This window comes from Hyperolius riggenbachi, chromosome 4, assembly GCF_040937935.1.
Source record: "Hyperolius riggenbachi isolate aHypRig1 chromosome 4, aHypRig1.pri, whole genome shotgun sequence".
Classification (NCBI taxonomy): Eukaryota; Metazoa; Chordata; class Amphibia; order Anura; family Hyperoliidae; genus Hyperolius; species Hyperolius riggenbachi.
This window is the reverse complement of record NC_090649.1, coordinates 9,880,942-9,898,473: the sequence shown is the minus strand read 5'-3', so window position 1 is coordinate 9,898,473 and position 17,532 is coordinate 9,880,942. Positions and strand designations below refer to the sequence as shown.

The 17,532-nt window shown below is 46.5% G+C and overlaps 1 protein-coding gene across 2 annotated transcripts in view; it reads right to left on the bottom strand.

Moving 5' to 3' along the window:
* Nucleotides 1-893: 893 nt before the first annotated feature.
* Nucleotides 894-17,532, bottom strand: part of LOC137571120 (uncharacterized) — a 37,557-nt gene continuing 20,918 nt past the window's right edge. Inside the window, exons 4-8 of one of the 2 annotated variants that reach the window (XR_011031296.1) lie at nucleotides 17,360-17,455; nucleotides 10,661-10,774; nucleotides 9,944-10,048; nucleotides 7,961-9,839; nucleotides 894-7,918 (exon numbers count right to left, since the gene is read on the bottom strand). Coding sequence is in view for 1 of the 2 variants with exons in the window: in XM_068279828.1 (XP_068135929.1) it covers nucleotides 9,376-9,839; nucleotides 9,944-10,048; nucleotides 10,661-10,774; nucleotides 17,360-17,455 (779 nt within the window). In the remaining variant the exon portion in view is untranslated. Of the gene's footprint in view, nucleotides 9,840-9,943; nucleotides 10,049-10,660; nucleotides 10,775-17,359; nucleotides 17,456-17,532 lie in introns of both variants that reach the window. The other variant, XM_068279828.1, reaches the window with a different exon arrangement.

The window sequence follows — 17,532 nt, the reverse complement described above, 5'->3', positions numbered from 1 at the left end:
CTAGGACCTGTTCAGTCCTCCTGGAACCAGTACAGCTTCTAGGGCCTGATCAGTCCTCCTGGAACCAGTACAGCTTGTAGCGACTGATCAGTCCTCCTGGAACCAGTAGATTCTAGGACCTGATCAGTAATCCTGGAACCAGAACAGCTTCTAGTATCTGATCAGTCCTCCTGGAACCAAAACAGCTTCTAGTATCTGATCAGTCCTCCTGGAACCAAAACAGCTTCTAGGACCCGATTAGTTCAGCTCTCCTGGAACCAGTACAGCTTCTAGGACCTGATCAATCTTCCTGGAACCAGTACAGATTCTGGGGCTATGAGGACCTCTTTAAACAAGTATAGATCCCAAGGCTGAGCACTCCTGGAACCTGTACAGATTCTGAAGTCGGGCTATTAACTGCAGCAAGCAAGTTTCTAGACTTTTCTATAGACCATGTCCTCAAAACCACGTAATTTTAATGGGAATGCACAATGATATTTTATTGGTCTTAACAAAAACTTTTTTTTTGTGTGTAAATTAAGAAAATATGAAATCCAAGAAATAAAAATGTTATTTTTCTTGAAAGCTCCTCCTCCTCGTTTGACAAGCTAGATTTGTAAGATAACACCATGGAGAGTAATGTGGCCTGCTCCTCCCTCACTAAAGCCGTGTACAGATACTCAATTATTGCCATTGGAAACAATCATCAGTGATAACTTCAGGCGTCATCTTAGGAAAGACTGCTGCACAGACACCGGCTGTGCCATCTTGTCAAGGAACGTGACAAGCAAGAGGAAAGGGTTAAATTTTCACCGAAGGCCTCTTGCACACTGCAAGTGATTCCGATTCAGATTCCGCTTTTTAATCAGTTTTTACATCCGATTCAGATTCCGATTTGCAGTTTGCTCCCTGCACACTGCAACTCGGAATCTGAATCGGATGTAAAAACTGATTAAAAAGCGGAATCTGAATCACTTGCAGTGTGCAAGAGGCCTAAGACAGTCTGAACAAACATCTCGGGAGATAAATTTCTAGCGTGTTTGGGAAATGTTCTAATGAAATTTTGGAAACTCCCAAAACATCACCAGTAGAGCAAGAATACAACAAAACTAAACAAAAAAAATAATTTGTAAAATTTCAGGTTTCTAATGAAAAATAAATACATATACTTTTCTAACTTGCTGTTTTTTTTTCTTTTTAGTGCCAAACTGAATAAATATAACAAATACTGAACGCAAAAAATACACAATACATTCCCTTTAAAATACTGTTACTGCTGGAACTTTCTTATATGCTGGGCTGCTTTCTTCACTTGGTTTCAGATCAGCTGTAAATTCCAAATATATCAATCAACCCTGTATATTGTTATTTAGGTCCTCAGGAGCTGCCCATAGCTGAAAAGTGACTTTGGAAGGAAATATTAACACTAGCAATGTATCCACAGATGACCTAATGAGTTTCGGTTTCATTCACACAGGTGAATTCTAGCCTGAGTTCATGTCAATGTGCTCCTCAGGGGCGGGACAATCTGCACCTGGAAGTAAAGATTGCCAGAGATTCTTCCTGGTCATTATTCATCCAATCCTGGAACAGTGCCTGATTATCAAAGGTGCACCCAAGAAATTGCATAGCTTTAGGGTACCAACCAGTGTTCAGAGATTGTTACTGGGGGCTTGCACCATTTATCGGGATCTGGTATATGAGATGCCTGACTGGAAAACTGTCTGTGTTTTTTCCCTAACCAATCAGCTTCTCCCATTTTCTTTGTTCAGGCAGTTAAGAGCATGTTAGGGTAAAGCCCACTGGTTGCTGGGAGAAAACACATAACAATTCTTCAGCCAGATGCCTTGCAGGTACAGCATTGCGGGTAGAACTGGCATTGGAACCCTCCCCTGAGGAGCAACTCTGCTTATCACAAAATCACACCTGGCACCGCCCAGTTTTACAAGGCAGATACTTCTCACAAAACAATGTTAGGGTTCCTACAAATATACAGTGTTTGTACCCCGAGGGATACTTCTGCTTGTTAAAATAAATGTATAACTACGGTATAAACAATTCAACAACCCAAAAATACTGTAAGAAAATCTAAGCACTTTTACATATAAAGGAATAAGTGGGGGGAGACGTAACAAACATCCAAGGTGAAGTAAACTAGACAACTCTCAGCAGGGTTCCTGATAAATGGTGGTTTTTTTTTAAAGGGGAATGCATCTTAAATGAAATGTGGGCCTGCATAGCATTATGGAAGATTGGCAGTAGCAGGGTTATGACAAGACACCCGTATAGAGCGGGCACCAGTGCTGCCTCCTGTCTGGCGTTTTCTTAGTCTGTAACGCGTGCTCCTGTGAAGCTATTTAACTAAGGAAATAGTCAGGATGAAGAGAGGGATGGAGCAGAGTCACCTGGGGTCTGCCAAGTTAAACCCAACAAGAAAGTACTAGCAGAACATCTGGGTGTGTTCTAGAACAGATGCCAATTACAGGAGACTGGGGTTTCTGCACACACAGGACTAATATAAAGACAACACTCAGGAAGTAAAAAATAAATGAAACAGTAAAACTATTAGGAACTCAAAAACAAAATAAAAAAAGAGAATTCCAGAGAAAATACATAGTACTCTCTGACTGCAGGATACGGCCACTTTGAGAGCACCCGTCACCCACCTGCAGTGAGTTTGACTAGAGGCTAATGCAACTCATACTTCACAGGAAGCAAATGAAGGATGTTCCCTCCCGTGAATACAGAGTAGACCTGAGACCTCTGCATAATCAAGAGGTTGTGAAAGGAGGACAAGGTTGACTTCACTATCACCTGTACAAATACAACTTTGCCAGTTTTACCACCTACCAAGGGATTCTGGGAAGACTGAAATTTTAGAAAACAATTCGGGAGGAAGGTTGAGGTCATAGACAATGGTGGTAGGAAACAGAGAAGTGTGGGCTGTCCTACAATGGATGTGGGCATCTCTAGGAGGTTAGGACTTTCTCCAGGAAGATGGGGATCTTCTCTGTCAATATGTAGACCTTCTTAAGGAGTCCCTGAATGGTGCAATGTTTCATGAACAATCATTTTTTAATGAGATTATTCCGATTGAAAGAATCTTAATCGAGCATTAAAGGATCCAAATGTTTCCTGATAATGAAACCAGTTGTGATCATATGTATGCAGATCGACCAGTTCATTAAGGAAACAATCAATAAGTAATCGTTCAGGAATGACTGGGCCCACCCGATTCTCTGTTTTCATACAACACAATATAAATGATCCGATTCAAAAAAGGAAGGAAAAGATTGTTCACTGAAAATTGTTCCGTTTATGGAAGACTTAAATCTACAGACTTGGATGTTCTGAGACAGGAATAGGACCTTGTCTGGGATGAGGATGGGACTTTCTGTGAATAGACATGTACCATCTCTGGGGAGTCTGGGAACTTCTATTCTGAGAGAAGACTAGGACCTTGTCTGGGAAGAGGATGGGACTTTCTGTGAATAGACATGTACCATCTCTGGGGAGTCTGGGAACTTCTATTCTGAGAGAAGACTAGGACCTTGTCTGGGAAGAGGATGGGACTTTCTGTGAATAGACATGTACCATCTCTGGGGAGTCTGGGAACTTCTATTCTGAGAGAAGACTAGGACCTTGTCTGGGAAGAGGATGGGACTTTCTAAGAGTAGACATGTACCATCTCTGGGGAGTGAGAACTTCTTTGGGAACTGGAACCTAAAGAAAATAAAACCCTTCCTAAAAAAATGACATCTACTCTGGGAAGACAGAGGACTAGACTGAAGACACTACTGCCTGGGACTGAGACCCTTGAGAAACAGACAGACTTACTACGAGAAGCCTGGCACCTTTCTCAGGGAAGACTAGGATAACTCTCCAGGAAGACAGGGATCTGAGACTAAGGCACAACTGAGGCTCTAAAAATGCTCAAAAACTAATCTACAACCTGACTGGTTCATGAACCACTGACGCGTTTAAAGTGAAAGTTCCCACAACTCTTCTGCATGATGAACTTAAAGGAACCACTCCAGGCCAGTCCGCGTCCCACAAAACCTAGAGTTACAGCGGAACTCTCGGCACACCTAGGATATGTTCAGCCTGGTTCCACATCAGAGATTACTAAAGCTATGACCAACACAGGGCTGTTTTATTGATCTCTATAAACAGGAACCTGATATTACGAAGTGCAGGCAGGAGGTGGAACAGGGACCCCAGAGCCTGCAGAAGACTCTAAAAAGTGATGTCTTCGCCTGTGGATGGCCGGATCCCTCGGGTACTTGTGTTATTAGCTGCTCTAGTGATGGACACAACAATATCTATGTATGCATTTCAGTGGTTGGGCTGGAGAGGTTACAGGTCCTCCTATCTACACTTGTCATAAAGGGGAAGCTAAAGCTTTGTGTGGGGGCTCGAAGCACTGCAGAGGGGTGGAGAGAAGAAGAAAGATTCAGGCAACACAACTCTGTCTAGAATAAAACTCTAAAACTGTCATGTATCTAACATCACACTGCATATAATGTCCTGTAGAAGAGCACTAACTGACAGGGAGGTAGGGAAGCTGGTAAGAGGCAGAGGACAGATTACTGCATCCATCCCTCACACCTCATATTTCAGTGACAAAGCATCAGCAGCATTCTGCCGGGTGGCCACTGGGTGGCATCCTAACACGAAGCTATAAGGGCGACACAGAGCAGAGTCTAGCTAAGGATATGGTATGGGGGACACAGCAACAATACAGTCCTGAAGCATGGAGTTCTCAAGCCATACAGCAAGCAAAGATTTCCAAATGGCGACCAGCAAAAAGAAAAACAGTCCTAAACTTGCTAATGTAAACCGCCCCAGAGAGGGAGGGATCTATAGCAAATGAAAGCCTTAAGCTGCTTACACGTGACTACTGTGAGATGACAACCGGAGTGCCAAACCCTCCAACGTCCATAAGGGCGGCTCACAGGGGACCTACAGGCACCAGACACCGGTAACCCAGAGAGGAAGGCAACGCGACGAGTTTCACAAATCAGGTCCGATGTAACAAAGCCAGCTATAAAGAGCGAACCGGACAGCACCTCGGGGGCGGAGATCAGAGCACTGCCACAGGAAGTTGCAGCACTGAGCAGAGAGGTAGCACCAGCAGTCAGAGGACCGTCCACTCATGCAGGAGGAGGTAACACCAGCAGTCAGAGGACCAGTGACTCATGCAGGAAGAGGTGACACCAGCAGTCAGAGGACCTCCCACTCTTGCAGGAGGAGGTGACACCAGCGGTCAGAGGACCGCCCACTCAAGCAGGAGGTAACCCCAGCAGTCAGAGGACCGCCCACTCATGCAGGAGGAGGTGACACCAGCAGTCAGAGGACGGCCCACCCTTGCAGGAGGAGGTAACGACAGCAGTCAGAGGACGGCCCACCCATGCAGGAGGAGGTAGCACCAGCAGTCAAAGGACCAGAAATTCATGCAGGAGGTGACACCAGCAGTCAGAGGACTGCCCACTCATGCAGGAGGTAACCCCAGCAGTCAGAGGACCGCCCACTCATGCAGAAGGAAGTGGCACCAGCAGTCAGAGGACTCATGTAGGAGGAGGGGCTGTGTGGTTTTTCTGGGCAGCTGTTGAAGAATGTATTAATGCAAAAGTAATCTGTAAAAAAATGTTGCCTATGGAAAAGGAAGTCTCTGGAAGTCAGAGAATCTCTCATAGAGCCTTCCCGGCCTCTCTCCAGGTCTTCGTTCCAAAGCTGTCCCCCGTTGAAATTTTGTGACTTTGGAACTCCTAAGAAGGCTTCAGAAGCACTTGTATTACCGAGTGCTTCCAAAGAAGATTGGCCCTGTATGTGCGCAATAACTTTAACAGGGGGGCGATAGCGGTGGAAGGAGGGCGCGGAGAAAGGATCAGGAAGCCTCTACGGGATCCGGTGGCTTCAGTTTTACTTTAAGTCAACTTGAGATCCGCTACTTGGGCACGTATATACTTACTGGGGCTTCCTCTAGTCCCATGAGATGGGAATCGCTCCTTCACTATCCTCCCCGGCCACTCCGTTGTTCTGGAATCAGCCCCAGTAATCGTCCGGTCGTAAGCTTCTGCCGCAGGTGCAGGTGTCCAGGCAGCGCATGTGCAGAAGTACGTGACCGGCCCGATTACTGCGGCTGATTCCAGAACAACGGATTGGCCGGGGAGGACATTGAGGGAGCGATCCCATCTCATGGGGATAGAGGAAGCCCCAGTAAGTATATATGTGCTCAAGTAGCTGATCTCAGGTTCAGCTTCAAATATTTACCCAACTGACCCGATCCATAATAATATATAATGCACTGCAGGTGTCACCTCCACGAAATCTGAGGACCTCTCCAGGCTTCTGGTCATGTATAAACCCTCCTCCGCCTGGCAGCAGCCCGTATACCGTGAGAGTGTGCCTCCACCTTCTACTGGTCTAATGTCGGCCATACGCAAAACCATCTAAACCAACAATCAACTCGGCACTAACTAAATACAGCAACAGGGCAGTTTTGACTTAAAACAATCGATTCGAAGCAACTTGAAGTGGCACTCCTGGTCTTAGACCGAAAACACAGGTTTCTGTTGAAAGAAAGGAATGCAGGGTGGCAAAACCATTGTCATTTCTTAACGAGTTTCCATCGCTGGATGACCATTTCACGTATGACAAGCCTGGTCATTTCTCCGCACCTCTCGCTGCATATCCCTCGAATGTTGTCACTTGTGAGTTTCAGCTTTACTCGCCTATCTGTGATCTGTAGGTCAGGATCAACACTGCCGGGAATTACCTACTAATTATAGCCATTGATTCCCTTCAATGCAAGGAAAACATCTAAGTCCCCCTTAAACACACATACAGAATTTGCCATAATTACTTCCTGTGGCAATACATTCCAAATTTTAGTCACTCTTACTGTAAAGAACCCATTCCGAAATAAAAGGCAAAAGCTGTTTTTTTCCCTCTATGAGCAGATCATGTCCCCTTTTCCGTTGTAAAGGCCTAGGGACAAAAAGCTGATCTGACGGTCTACTCGTGGAGTACGGACCCTCACCTTGTCACAACTTCCTGATTATTTTCTGAGCAGAAGCAGGAAGAGATCTGCAGGGAGAAATACTCAGGCATGACTACAGATCACAGATAGAAGGGTGAAGCTGATCTGTCAAGTCTGCTCGCGGAGTACGGACCCTCCTTCTCACAACTTCTTGTTCCTGTGATCACTCTGATTATTTTCTGAGCAGAAGCAGAAGAGATCTGCAGAGAGAAATACTCAGGCATGACTACAGATCACAGATAGAAGGGTGAAGCTGGTCTGCCAGTCTGCTCCTGGAGTACGGACCCTCCCACTTCTCACAACTTCCTGATCCTGTGATCACTACAGGCATGACTACAGATCACAGATAGAAGGGTGAAGCTGATCTGTCAGTCTGCTCCTGGAGTACGGACCCTCCTCTTCTCACAACTTCTTGTTCCTGTGATCACTCTGATTATTTTCTGAGCAGAAGCAGAAGAGATCTGCAGAGAGAAATACTCAGGCATGACTACAGATCACAAATAGAAGGGTGAAGCTGGTCTGCCGGTCTGCTCCTGGAATACGGACCCGTCCTCTTCTCACAACTTCCTGTTCCTGTGATCACTACAGGCATGACTACAGATCACAGATAGAAGGGTGAAGCTGGTCTGCCGGTCTGCTCCTGGAGTACGGACCCTCCCTCTTCTCACAACTTCCTGTTCCTGTGATCACTACAGGTATGACTACAGATCACAGATAGAAGGGTGAAGCTGGTCTGCCCCTGGAGTACGGACCCGCCCTCTTCTCACAACTTCCTGTTCCTGTGATCACTACAGGCATGACTATAGATCACAGATAGAAGGGTGAAGCTGGTCTGCCGGTCTGCTCCTGGAGTACGGACCCTCCCTCTTCTCACAACTTCCTGTTCCTGTGATCACTCTGATTCTTTTCTGAGCAGAAGAAATCTGCAGAGAGAAATACTCAGGCATGACTACAGATCACAGATGGAAGGGTGAAGCTGATCTGCCGGTCTGCTTGTGGAGTACGGACCCTCCCTCTTCTCACAACTTCCTGTTCCTGTGATCACTACAGGCATGACTACAGATCACAGATAGAAGGGTGAAGCTGGTCTGCCGGTCTGCTCCTGGAGTACGGACCCTCCCTCTTCTCACAACTTCCTGTTCCTGTGATCACTACAGATTACAGATATAAGGGTGAAGCTGGTCAAGCACGAGACAATCTGATGGAAGAGATCTGATGGAATCTGCAAGTAATCTACCAACTCCCACCTGGCCAGTCAATGCGTTTAGGATAACTGTACTTTGTGTTTTCAGCTGTCTTTTAAAGAACCTGATGTGAGAGGGATACAGAGGCTGGTATATTCATTTCCTTTTAAACAATGCAGATTGCCTGGTTGTCCTGCTGATCCTCTGCCTCTAATAGCTTTTGTTTTACCCTGAACAAGCATGCAGAGCAAACGTTTCTGACTGAATTGTGTTCCGATTAGCTGCACGCTTGTTTCAGGGGTGATTCGGACACTTCAGCAGCCAAAGAGATCCGCAGGAAACAAAGATGGCAGCCTCCATATCCCTCTCACTTCAAGTCTGCTTTATTGGACAAGAGTTTGCATAAAATAGACCGTCGGGTCTCCAGATCACTTCATGAACAATCCGTCACGGGTTACAAACGGTATTATTAATCGGAGGCCAGCAGGGGTGGATTCACTACTTATACAAGCTGAACTATGCTTCAGGTGTAGTGGCGGCTGTCTGCCTCTGTGGGGCGCACGCAGCAAAGCCAAGAATCAAGACAGTAGGAATGGTTAATGAGATGCAAATTATTTCAAGTTGATACATCATTATGCAAATTTACACAGCTTGAAAATGAACCAATCAAATCCAGCTGAGGTACAATGCAATTGGTCCAATTTCAGACTGCATACATTTGCATAATCCTGCATCAACTGGAAATGACTTGCATGTCATTGACCATCCCTAGCAGAGAGGGCTGGTAAGTGAAGAGGATATACAGAGCCACCACAGGCCACTCCCACCTGTCCTTCTCTGGCCTTGTAATGCAAAAGACAATCCAACAACAGCATTCTACGTGATGACCACTGTGTGGCGCTCTAGCACAGCTAAGATGGAGGTGTAGCACACAAGAGGACTGGTAAAGAGCAGAGGAAATGTAGTCGCTGCCACAAGATGGCGCTGTGGTGCATTTGCCATCTAGAAATATAAGCGATAACACGGGTGTCGCGTTGTAGGTGTGGTCACACCAGGAATCCCCCCCCCCCTCCTCCCCGCAGCAGGAAGAGGATAACACACCGGCTGGTCTACATAGAGGATGAACAAATAAATTATCCAGTGTGGAGGAAGAACTGGGGCCTTAGGGAATCACCCTGACGGCCCCTCCGTGGGTTGGGGGGTGGGTTGGGGGGTGCCAGAGTCTACACGGGGGAGGGTGGCGTTCAACGTCTGATCATTAGCCGGCTGCTGTAGGATGGGGTTTAGAGTGCCGCTACACTGCGGACAGGTGAGGAAGGCATCCTGCAGGCTCTGGTGGTCATTGAAGGTCCGCTCGCAGAGGTCACACTGATACGTCTTCTCTGGGGCCATCCAATCCTTCTTGTCCTCTGTCTCCACCACCGGGGGGTTACGGCATGGCAGCCGGTGGTTAGGCTCTCCTTCATCGTCATCGGAGTCTGGCACCTGCTCGCTGGTCCGTCGCTGAGGGGGGCGCCTCTTCCGTTTACCGGGGCGGGGGAGTTCCGGGCAGATGGGCCGGCGCAGAGTCGAGATCTCCGGTAATGTCTGCTTGCACGTGGCGGGAGTGGAGTCCATCGAGGAAGTGCCTTCATCTGGTGAGATCAACAAGAAGGTGGTCAATGAGACACGTCTCTACAGAGATACAACAAGACACATGTCTGTACAGGGATAGGACTATACCGCACAGAACACAGACCTGTATCAGTGGCTGAGGTTCGCTCTCCGCCATCTTCCATAAGACTCATGTCAGGGTTGTCCTTGAAGACCCACATGCCAACATCAGGGTCAAACACGGGGATTCCTGCAGACGAGAGGATGGGTGAGGGCTTATTATGAGCGAAAAAGAGCGATGAAGCTGGTGGGGGTTACACCATTACAGCCACTTACTGACCTCACTTTGGCAGTTATACGTGTGTGTGTGCGAGTGTGTGTGTGTGAGTGTGTGTGTGTGCGAGTGTGTGTGTGTGCGAGTGTGTGTGTGCGAGTGTGTGTGTGCGAGTGTGTGTGTGCGAGTGTGTGTGTGCGAGTGTGTGTGTGCGAGTGTGTGTGTGCGAGTGTGTGTGTGCGAGTGTGTGTGTGCGAGTGTGTGTGTGTGCGCGCGCATGTGTGTGTGTGTGTTAGGACAGACAACATAGGAAGTCAAAAAAGGGGGTGCAGCAATCATGTCTTCACTCCCCCTCCCCCGCAACAGACAGACTGTGTTGTTGCTAAGCCACCCTCACTATGCTCCTCCCCCTCATAAGTGATATTACAGGACTTCCTGTTGAGTTTTAGCACAAACAGGAAGTAGGAACTGGGGAATTGGATTTCTAACTCCCAAAAATATTGTCACGTTAAGCGAGATTTCCAACTAGCACGAGATGCCACAGGCATGCGGCTGGGACTGACACCACTACAATCCCCAGACACTCACTGGAGCTGGTATCCAGATCGTCCTCCTTCTCCGGGGCCTCCATGTCCCTCCACTCCATCTCCTCGTCCCGCTTTATCCTCAGTAAGATATCAGGAGAGAAGCTGCGGCCTGACGCTGCAATCACACGAGAGACAAATCACTACAGACGTGACTGACGGGGAGACATTATATATCCTGCTACACAAACATACGCTGCAATCACAGCACACAAGAGAGAAATCACATACACGGGAAAGGAAGGGGGAGGGCATCATATGGATACAGGAATACTTCAGTCTGTGAATTATAACTTAAAGAGAACCAGAGATGAAGCAACCTCATGTATTTTACCTTATAAATCAGTGGGAACATGACAGTAAACACCTAATCTGCTCTTTGTTACATTGTTCTCTGTTTAATTTGCCTGTTATCACCTCTAAGATAAGAATCCCGACTAAGCAGTCGGTCTGGCTTTGCTACAGAATAATTATAGCTGAGACTGTGTTCTTTGCTGTCTTCAAGTCCAAGCCTGCCCCCTGCTGGCTTTGCTCAGGAATCATTATAGCTGAGTCATTATAGCAAAGCCAGAATCAATGCTCAGTCCGGGATTCTTATCTCAGCTAGATAACAGACACTTTTAGCAGTGAGGATGGAACAGAGAGCATGGTAAATGTTTTCTCTAATGTTCCCACTGATTTCTATGGTAAAATACACAAGGGTGCTTCGTCTCTGGTTCACTTTAAAGAGACTCTGAAGCGAGAATAAATCTCGCTTCAGAGCTCATAGTTAGCAGGGGCACGTGTGCCCCTGCTAAACCGCCGCTATCCCGCCGCTAAACGGTGGTCCCTTCACCCCCAAACCCCCCACTGCAACACTTGGTCGCAGACTTGGTCGCTCCTGGAGGCAGGGCTAACGGCTGCAGCCCTGCCTCCAGTTGCGTCTATCAGTGGCGCATCGCCACCTCTCCCCCGCCCCTCTCAGCGAAGGAAGATTGAGAGGGGCGGGGGAGAGGCGGAGATACGCGCTGCGTGGGGCAGGGCTGCGACGGTTAGCCCTGCCCCAACCAGGAAGCGCTCCACCGCTGCACCGAGGGGATTTGGGGGTGAAGGGACCCCCGTTTAGCAGCGCGATAGCGACGGTTTAGCAAGGGCACACGTGCCCCTGCTATCTATGGGGTCTGAAGCGAGATTTATTCTCGCTTCAGACTCTCTTTAAAGAGAACCTAAACCTAACCTAAAAAAACAAACAAAAAAAACAAAGAGTTTCACTTACCTGGGGCTTCTACCAGCCCCCTGCAGCCGCCCTGTGCCCGCGCCGTCCTGGAACGATCCTCCGGTCCCCCCCCTGCAGCCGCCCTGTGCCCGCGCTGTGGCAAAGCGATCCTCCGGCCCCCTGCAGCCGCCCTGTGCCCGCGCCGTCCTGGAACGATCCTCCGGTCCCCCCCTGCAGCCGCCCTGTGCCCGCGCTGTCCTGGAACGATCCTCCGGTCCCCCCCCTGCAGCCGCCCTGTGCCCGCGCTCTGGCAAAGCGATCCTCCTGTCCCCTGCAGCCGCCCTGTGCCCGCGCTGTGGCAAAGCGATCCTCCTGCCCCCTGCAGCCGCCCTGTGCCCGCGCCGTCCTGGAACGATCCTCCGGTCCCCTGCCGTGGCTTTGTTTCGTTTTTGGCCCTGCCATCGCTTACGTCACCATCCTGCACATGCGTAGGAAGAGAAATCTCGTACTGCGCATGTGCAGTGATAATAAAGCAAGTGAAAACTTATCACCGCACATCAATCAGCATTTTAATTCAGTAAAGAAGCTTGCCTTATTAACATGTAGTGATAAACTTTCACAGTGAGAGTGTTGTATTATCACTGCAGTCAAAGAGGAACTCCAGAGCAAATATTGTAATAAAAAAAGTGCTTCATTTTAACAATAATTATGTACAAATGATTTAGTCGGTGTTTGCCCATTGTAAAATCTTTCCTCTCCCTGATTTTACATTCTAACATTTATCACATGGTGACATTTTAACTGCTGGCAGGTGACGTCACTGGAAGGAGATGCTGCTTGCTTTTTTTGGCAGTTGGAAACAGCTGTAAACAGCTATTTCCCACAATGCAATGAGCTTCACACACAGGAAACTGTCGGGATCATGGTCATGACATCACACTATGTGAGGGGTTTCACCACAATATCAGCCATACAGCGCCCCCTGATGGTCTGTTTGTGAAAAGGAATAGATTTTTTATATAAATGGGGGTATCAGCTACTGATTGGGATGAAGTTCAATTCTTGGTCACGGTTTCTCTTTAAGTTATCACCTCTGTAGTTATTCTCACATGTAGTAGATAGGGAGGGTAGGAGCACACACAAGCAGGATGTAGCTTTACCCCTCCTTCTGCCAGGACGATTACAGCTAGCCTGTGTAGGACAGCCAGAAAAGCCGTCTCTCAAAGTTTCTTTGACATATAAGTGCTTCAGAAAACAGCACTGTCTCCCACCCAAGGTGGGTCAAAAACCTCAGAGAAGCTCTTTTGCATAGATAACAAGTGAAGTTTTTGAACTCTTCCTGTGCTGGAAACAGTACGAGACTATTTTATTTGCTACTAGCGTTCTATTTCGTAGCTGTACTGTACTACACATACAATTCATTATCTCATAAATGTATTTTTATGTCCGCTTCCCTTTAATGACCGCTCTAGCCAGGTGATAACTCCTCACACACTTAACAGTTGTTATCACTTGCATTCCTCTCTGTGAATTAACATCCTGTCTTTAACTTTATAATTCTGAGGACCGAACCTTAACTTTAGAAATTACTCCTTAACTTAACCATTTCCGCCGCCCGGACGTGAAGCTCACGTCTGGGCAGCAGCTTTGCAGCGCTCCCACACTTGGGCGCGCTCCCGCCCGCGATCACGGGCGCGCCCCCGTTGTGTCCCCCGGTAGCCCTGGGATCAGTGAAAGGGAACATGGTTCCCGATCACCGATCCCTTTTCGCCGCAGAAAAAACGAAGCGCTAACCCGTGAGGCTTCGGTTCTTCTGCCCGGAAAGATTTCCGCATCTCCCTTGTACTTCCGCTTAGCGAGAAGTACAAGGAGGGTAAACAAAAAGGAAGGTGGCCATCTTGTGGCCAAATAGTAAAACTACAGCTACACATTTTTTACATTACTATTTACACAGATAACAACATTAAACATTTACTATTTATGTCCCACACCCAAATATTATATTAACCAAATAAAAATTTTAATGAAAAAAAAAAATTACAATAAAAAAAAGAAAAAAAGAAAAAGACATAGTTACCCAAGGGTCTGAACTTTTTAAATATGCATTTGAAGGGGGTATACTACAAACATTTTTTAAATGATAAGCTTGTAAATAGTGATGGACGCAAATCGGAAACAATGCACCTTTACTTCCAAATAAAATATTGGCGCCATACATTGTGATAGGGACAAAATTTAAATGGTATAATAACCGAGACATATGGGCAAATAAAATACATAGGTTTTAATTATGGTAGCAAGGATTATTTTAAAGCTATAATGGCCGAAAACTGAGAAATAATGAATTTTTTCCATTTTTTTCTTATTAATCCTGTTAAAATGCATTTACGGTAAAGTGGCTCTTAGCAAAATGTACCACCCACAGAAAGCCTAATTAGTGGCGGAAAAAACAAGATATAGATCAATAAATTGTGATAAGTAGTGATAAAGTTATTAGCGAATGAATGGGAGGTGAAAATTGCTCCGGTGCATAAGGAGAAAAATCCCCGCGGGCTGAAATGGTTAAAGTGAGCCAGAGACGAAGCAACCTCATGTATTTTATCATATATATCAACGGGGACATTAGAGAAAACACCTACCATGCTGTCTGTTTCATTTTTAACTGTTCAGCTTGCTTCTTATCAGCCCTGATAAAATCCCGACTGAGCATTCAGTCTGGCTTTGCTTAGGAATTTTTATAGCAGAGTCTGTGTTCTCTGGTGTTTTTTTTAAGCCCAAGCCTGCCCCCCTTATGGCTCTGCTCAGGAATCATTATAGCTGAGTCGTAGCAAAGCCAGACTGAATGCTCAGTCAGGGATTTTATCAGGGCTGATTAGAAGGAAGCTGAACAGTTAAAAAAATGAAACAGACAGCATGGTAGGTGTTTTCTCTAATGTTCCCACTGATATATATGGTAAAATACAGGGCTGTGGAGTCGGAGTCGAGGAGTCGGGGCAATTTTGGGCACCCGGAGTCGTGGTTTCATAAACGGAGGAGTCGGAGTCGGGGCAATTTTGGGCACCCGGAGTCGGGGTTTCATAAACTGAGGAGTCGGAGTTGCATGATTTTTGTACAAAATCCACAGCCCTGTTAAGTATTAGACTAAGGAGTCAGAGTTGAGGAGTCTGAACAATTTTGGGTACCCAGAGTCAGGGTTGGAGTCGTGGTTTCAGAATCTGAGAAGTCGGAAGATTTTTGTACCGATGTGACGCCGTCGATATGACATATCGAATGCGTCATGGAGTCACGAACGCCAGTTTCTTTGCAAACCAACCAAAATGACATTTGTTGGTTTAAAATTCACTTTTTTATCTCTCCTTCCTGGGCTGCTAGCAAGCCCTGACAGTTTTGTGTGGAATTTGTCACCTAGCCTTGCTGAGGAGTTATACAGCCCATCCATCACAGATAAGGCTGACATAAATCGTAAATCCCAAGTTTCTAGGAGAATGGTGTCTCTAGCGTTCACACCTCCACACAGAGCTAGCAAATGCCCAGATCTTATCAGTTCTCTCTGGAAGCAGCTGACCTACTGTGACCTCAGGAATCCCAATATCCATATTTCCTTCACATTTCCTTCATAATTCATGGCATAGTAAATCTCTATGCCCATCAAATCTGCACAGGTTGTGGGATTCCGCAGGACGCTGGTTCTGACAGGTTTACGGACCAATCGGACTGCCAGATCTAGCGTAAGACTGTTTTCAAATAACCCTCTAATACCCCAGGGGTCTGATTCCCCAAGTTTGGTATCAACGTTCTTGATAAATTCTGACAAACCTAAAAATGTTGCTAGATTTAACATAACTTGTATGGTTTGCAGATTAGCACACCGATCATGATTCAGGTATATTCCTGTGTCTATGAGAGGGGCGGGCATATCTCCTGTCCAAAGAGGTGTGTGTGATCCACGCCCCTAACCCCTCCTGCTGGAGTGGGGGCTATAACTACAGAGAGAGCCCATAAAAGCTCGGGGGTCCAAGTCCATCATCTGGAATCTTTGTCTATAACATCTGACAGGCCCGCAGGTCTCTGGCCGCATGGCAAAACCGCCATATTGGACATTTCAACAAAGACCTGCGATTGCCGCATGCAAACAGTGAAGAGGCGGCACACAAAAGGCTTGCTATTTAAAGCATATATTGATGGAGCAACACTACATGTTACGAAGCATCACGGTTCTTCATCAGGTGTAAAATGAAACCAAATACAGTCCACACATTTATACGAATTCAAAACCACACCCCTTAGCTCCGGGGCGTGGTGATCTTAACTACCAATAACGGTATTTGAATTGTATATTAAGACATTCTGCTTCTTTTCATCTCTACCAAATCAATCTGTTCTAAAGTAAGCTGTGTGTATGTAGTTTTAGAATAAAACTAACAATTTTTATCGTTCAGTCTTGTGCCTGTTCTGGTCATCTGATTGCTGCTATAACGAATCTGCCCTCTGAAGAGTCAGTCATACTACCGCATTGTTTTATGATTTGCTTATGATTGTTGATTTGCTAGCTAGGTTGTAAATAACCGTTTCTTCCTTCTAGGATTAGCTAGTACCCGATTTCCTGTGTGAAAACGATAACTTTAGTTTCTCGATTGTAAATACAATTCGAGATTGCATCATATATGGCCCCAGTAACTTTTCTTTAAACGTCGCATTGCTCACAGTCATTAAGCCTTCGGAAGTGACTATTCCCTGAACGGTGACTGGAGCATGTCGAACGTGATTGGGCTGGCTACCGTATTGTGATAGCGTTTGGGTCTTCTCGCCCTATCAATCAGGGAGTGGTGGCAGTGTATTTACCCGATTTCCAGCGCAAAATCAATATTTTTAGTTTACCGATTGCACGTACAATCGGGATTATACATGTATGGGCACCTTCAACCAATCTTAACCGTTTACTACGCACACAGTGAATTTGCCTCCAGCAGTCTCTAGTGTATGAGACCTGCATGGCAACAGTGGCCTAGTAATATGGGATTGGTGAGTGATTGTCCCATTACATATTGTCGGCAGCTGCGCGACCAATCTCTATTATCAGTCTGCTCACCGTACTTCCTGCGTATGCTAATGGGAGCAGATTAGACGGGATTGTCGCCTTAACCTTTCTTACACCCTCTGACGATCCAGCAACCGGTCTTCGTTGTCCGTCTGCACCCGTACTTCCTGCGTACGCTAACGGGAGCAGATCTCGACGGGATCGCGGGGCTGGATTGTCACAACCGACTCCACAGCCCTGGTAAAATACATGAGGGTGATTCGTCTCTGGTTCACTTTAAGGACAGAATCTTTAATTTAAGATTTGCCTAAGGTAAATTGCTTAGTGAATACTACATGCTTTTTATCACCATACAGTAAAAACCAGTACATAATCCTTATTAAAGACAGGAGATGAGCTTAGTGAATTGTGATCAATCTGTAGTAACATAAGGGGGAGGGGCTGCTGGGTGAGGTGGGAGGAGTCCTCACCTGCTGCTGCGCTCTTCTCATGCGCTGCATTCTTCTCATCACATTCTTCCTCTTCTTTCACCTTCAGCAGAAGATCCGTATTTACTATTTTATACCCTGAAGACAAAATGCAACAGTATGAGTTTCATCATCTGCTGGGCAGCTCGTCTGTACAACACTCCACTTCTACTGTA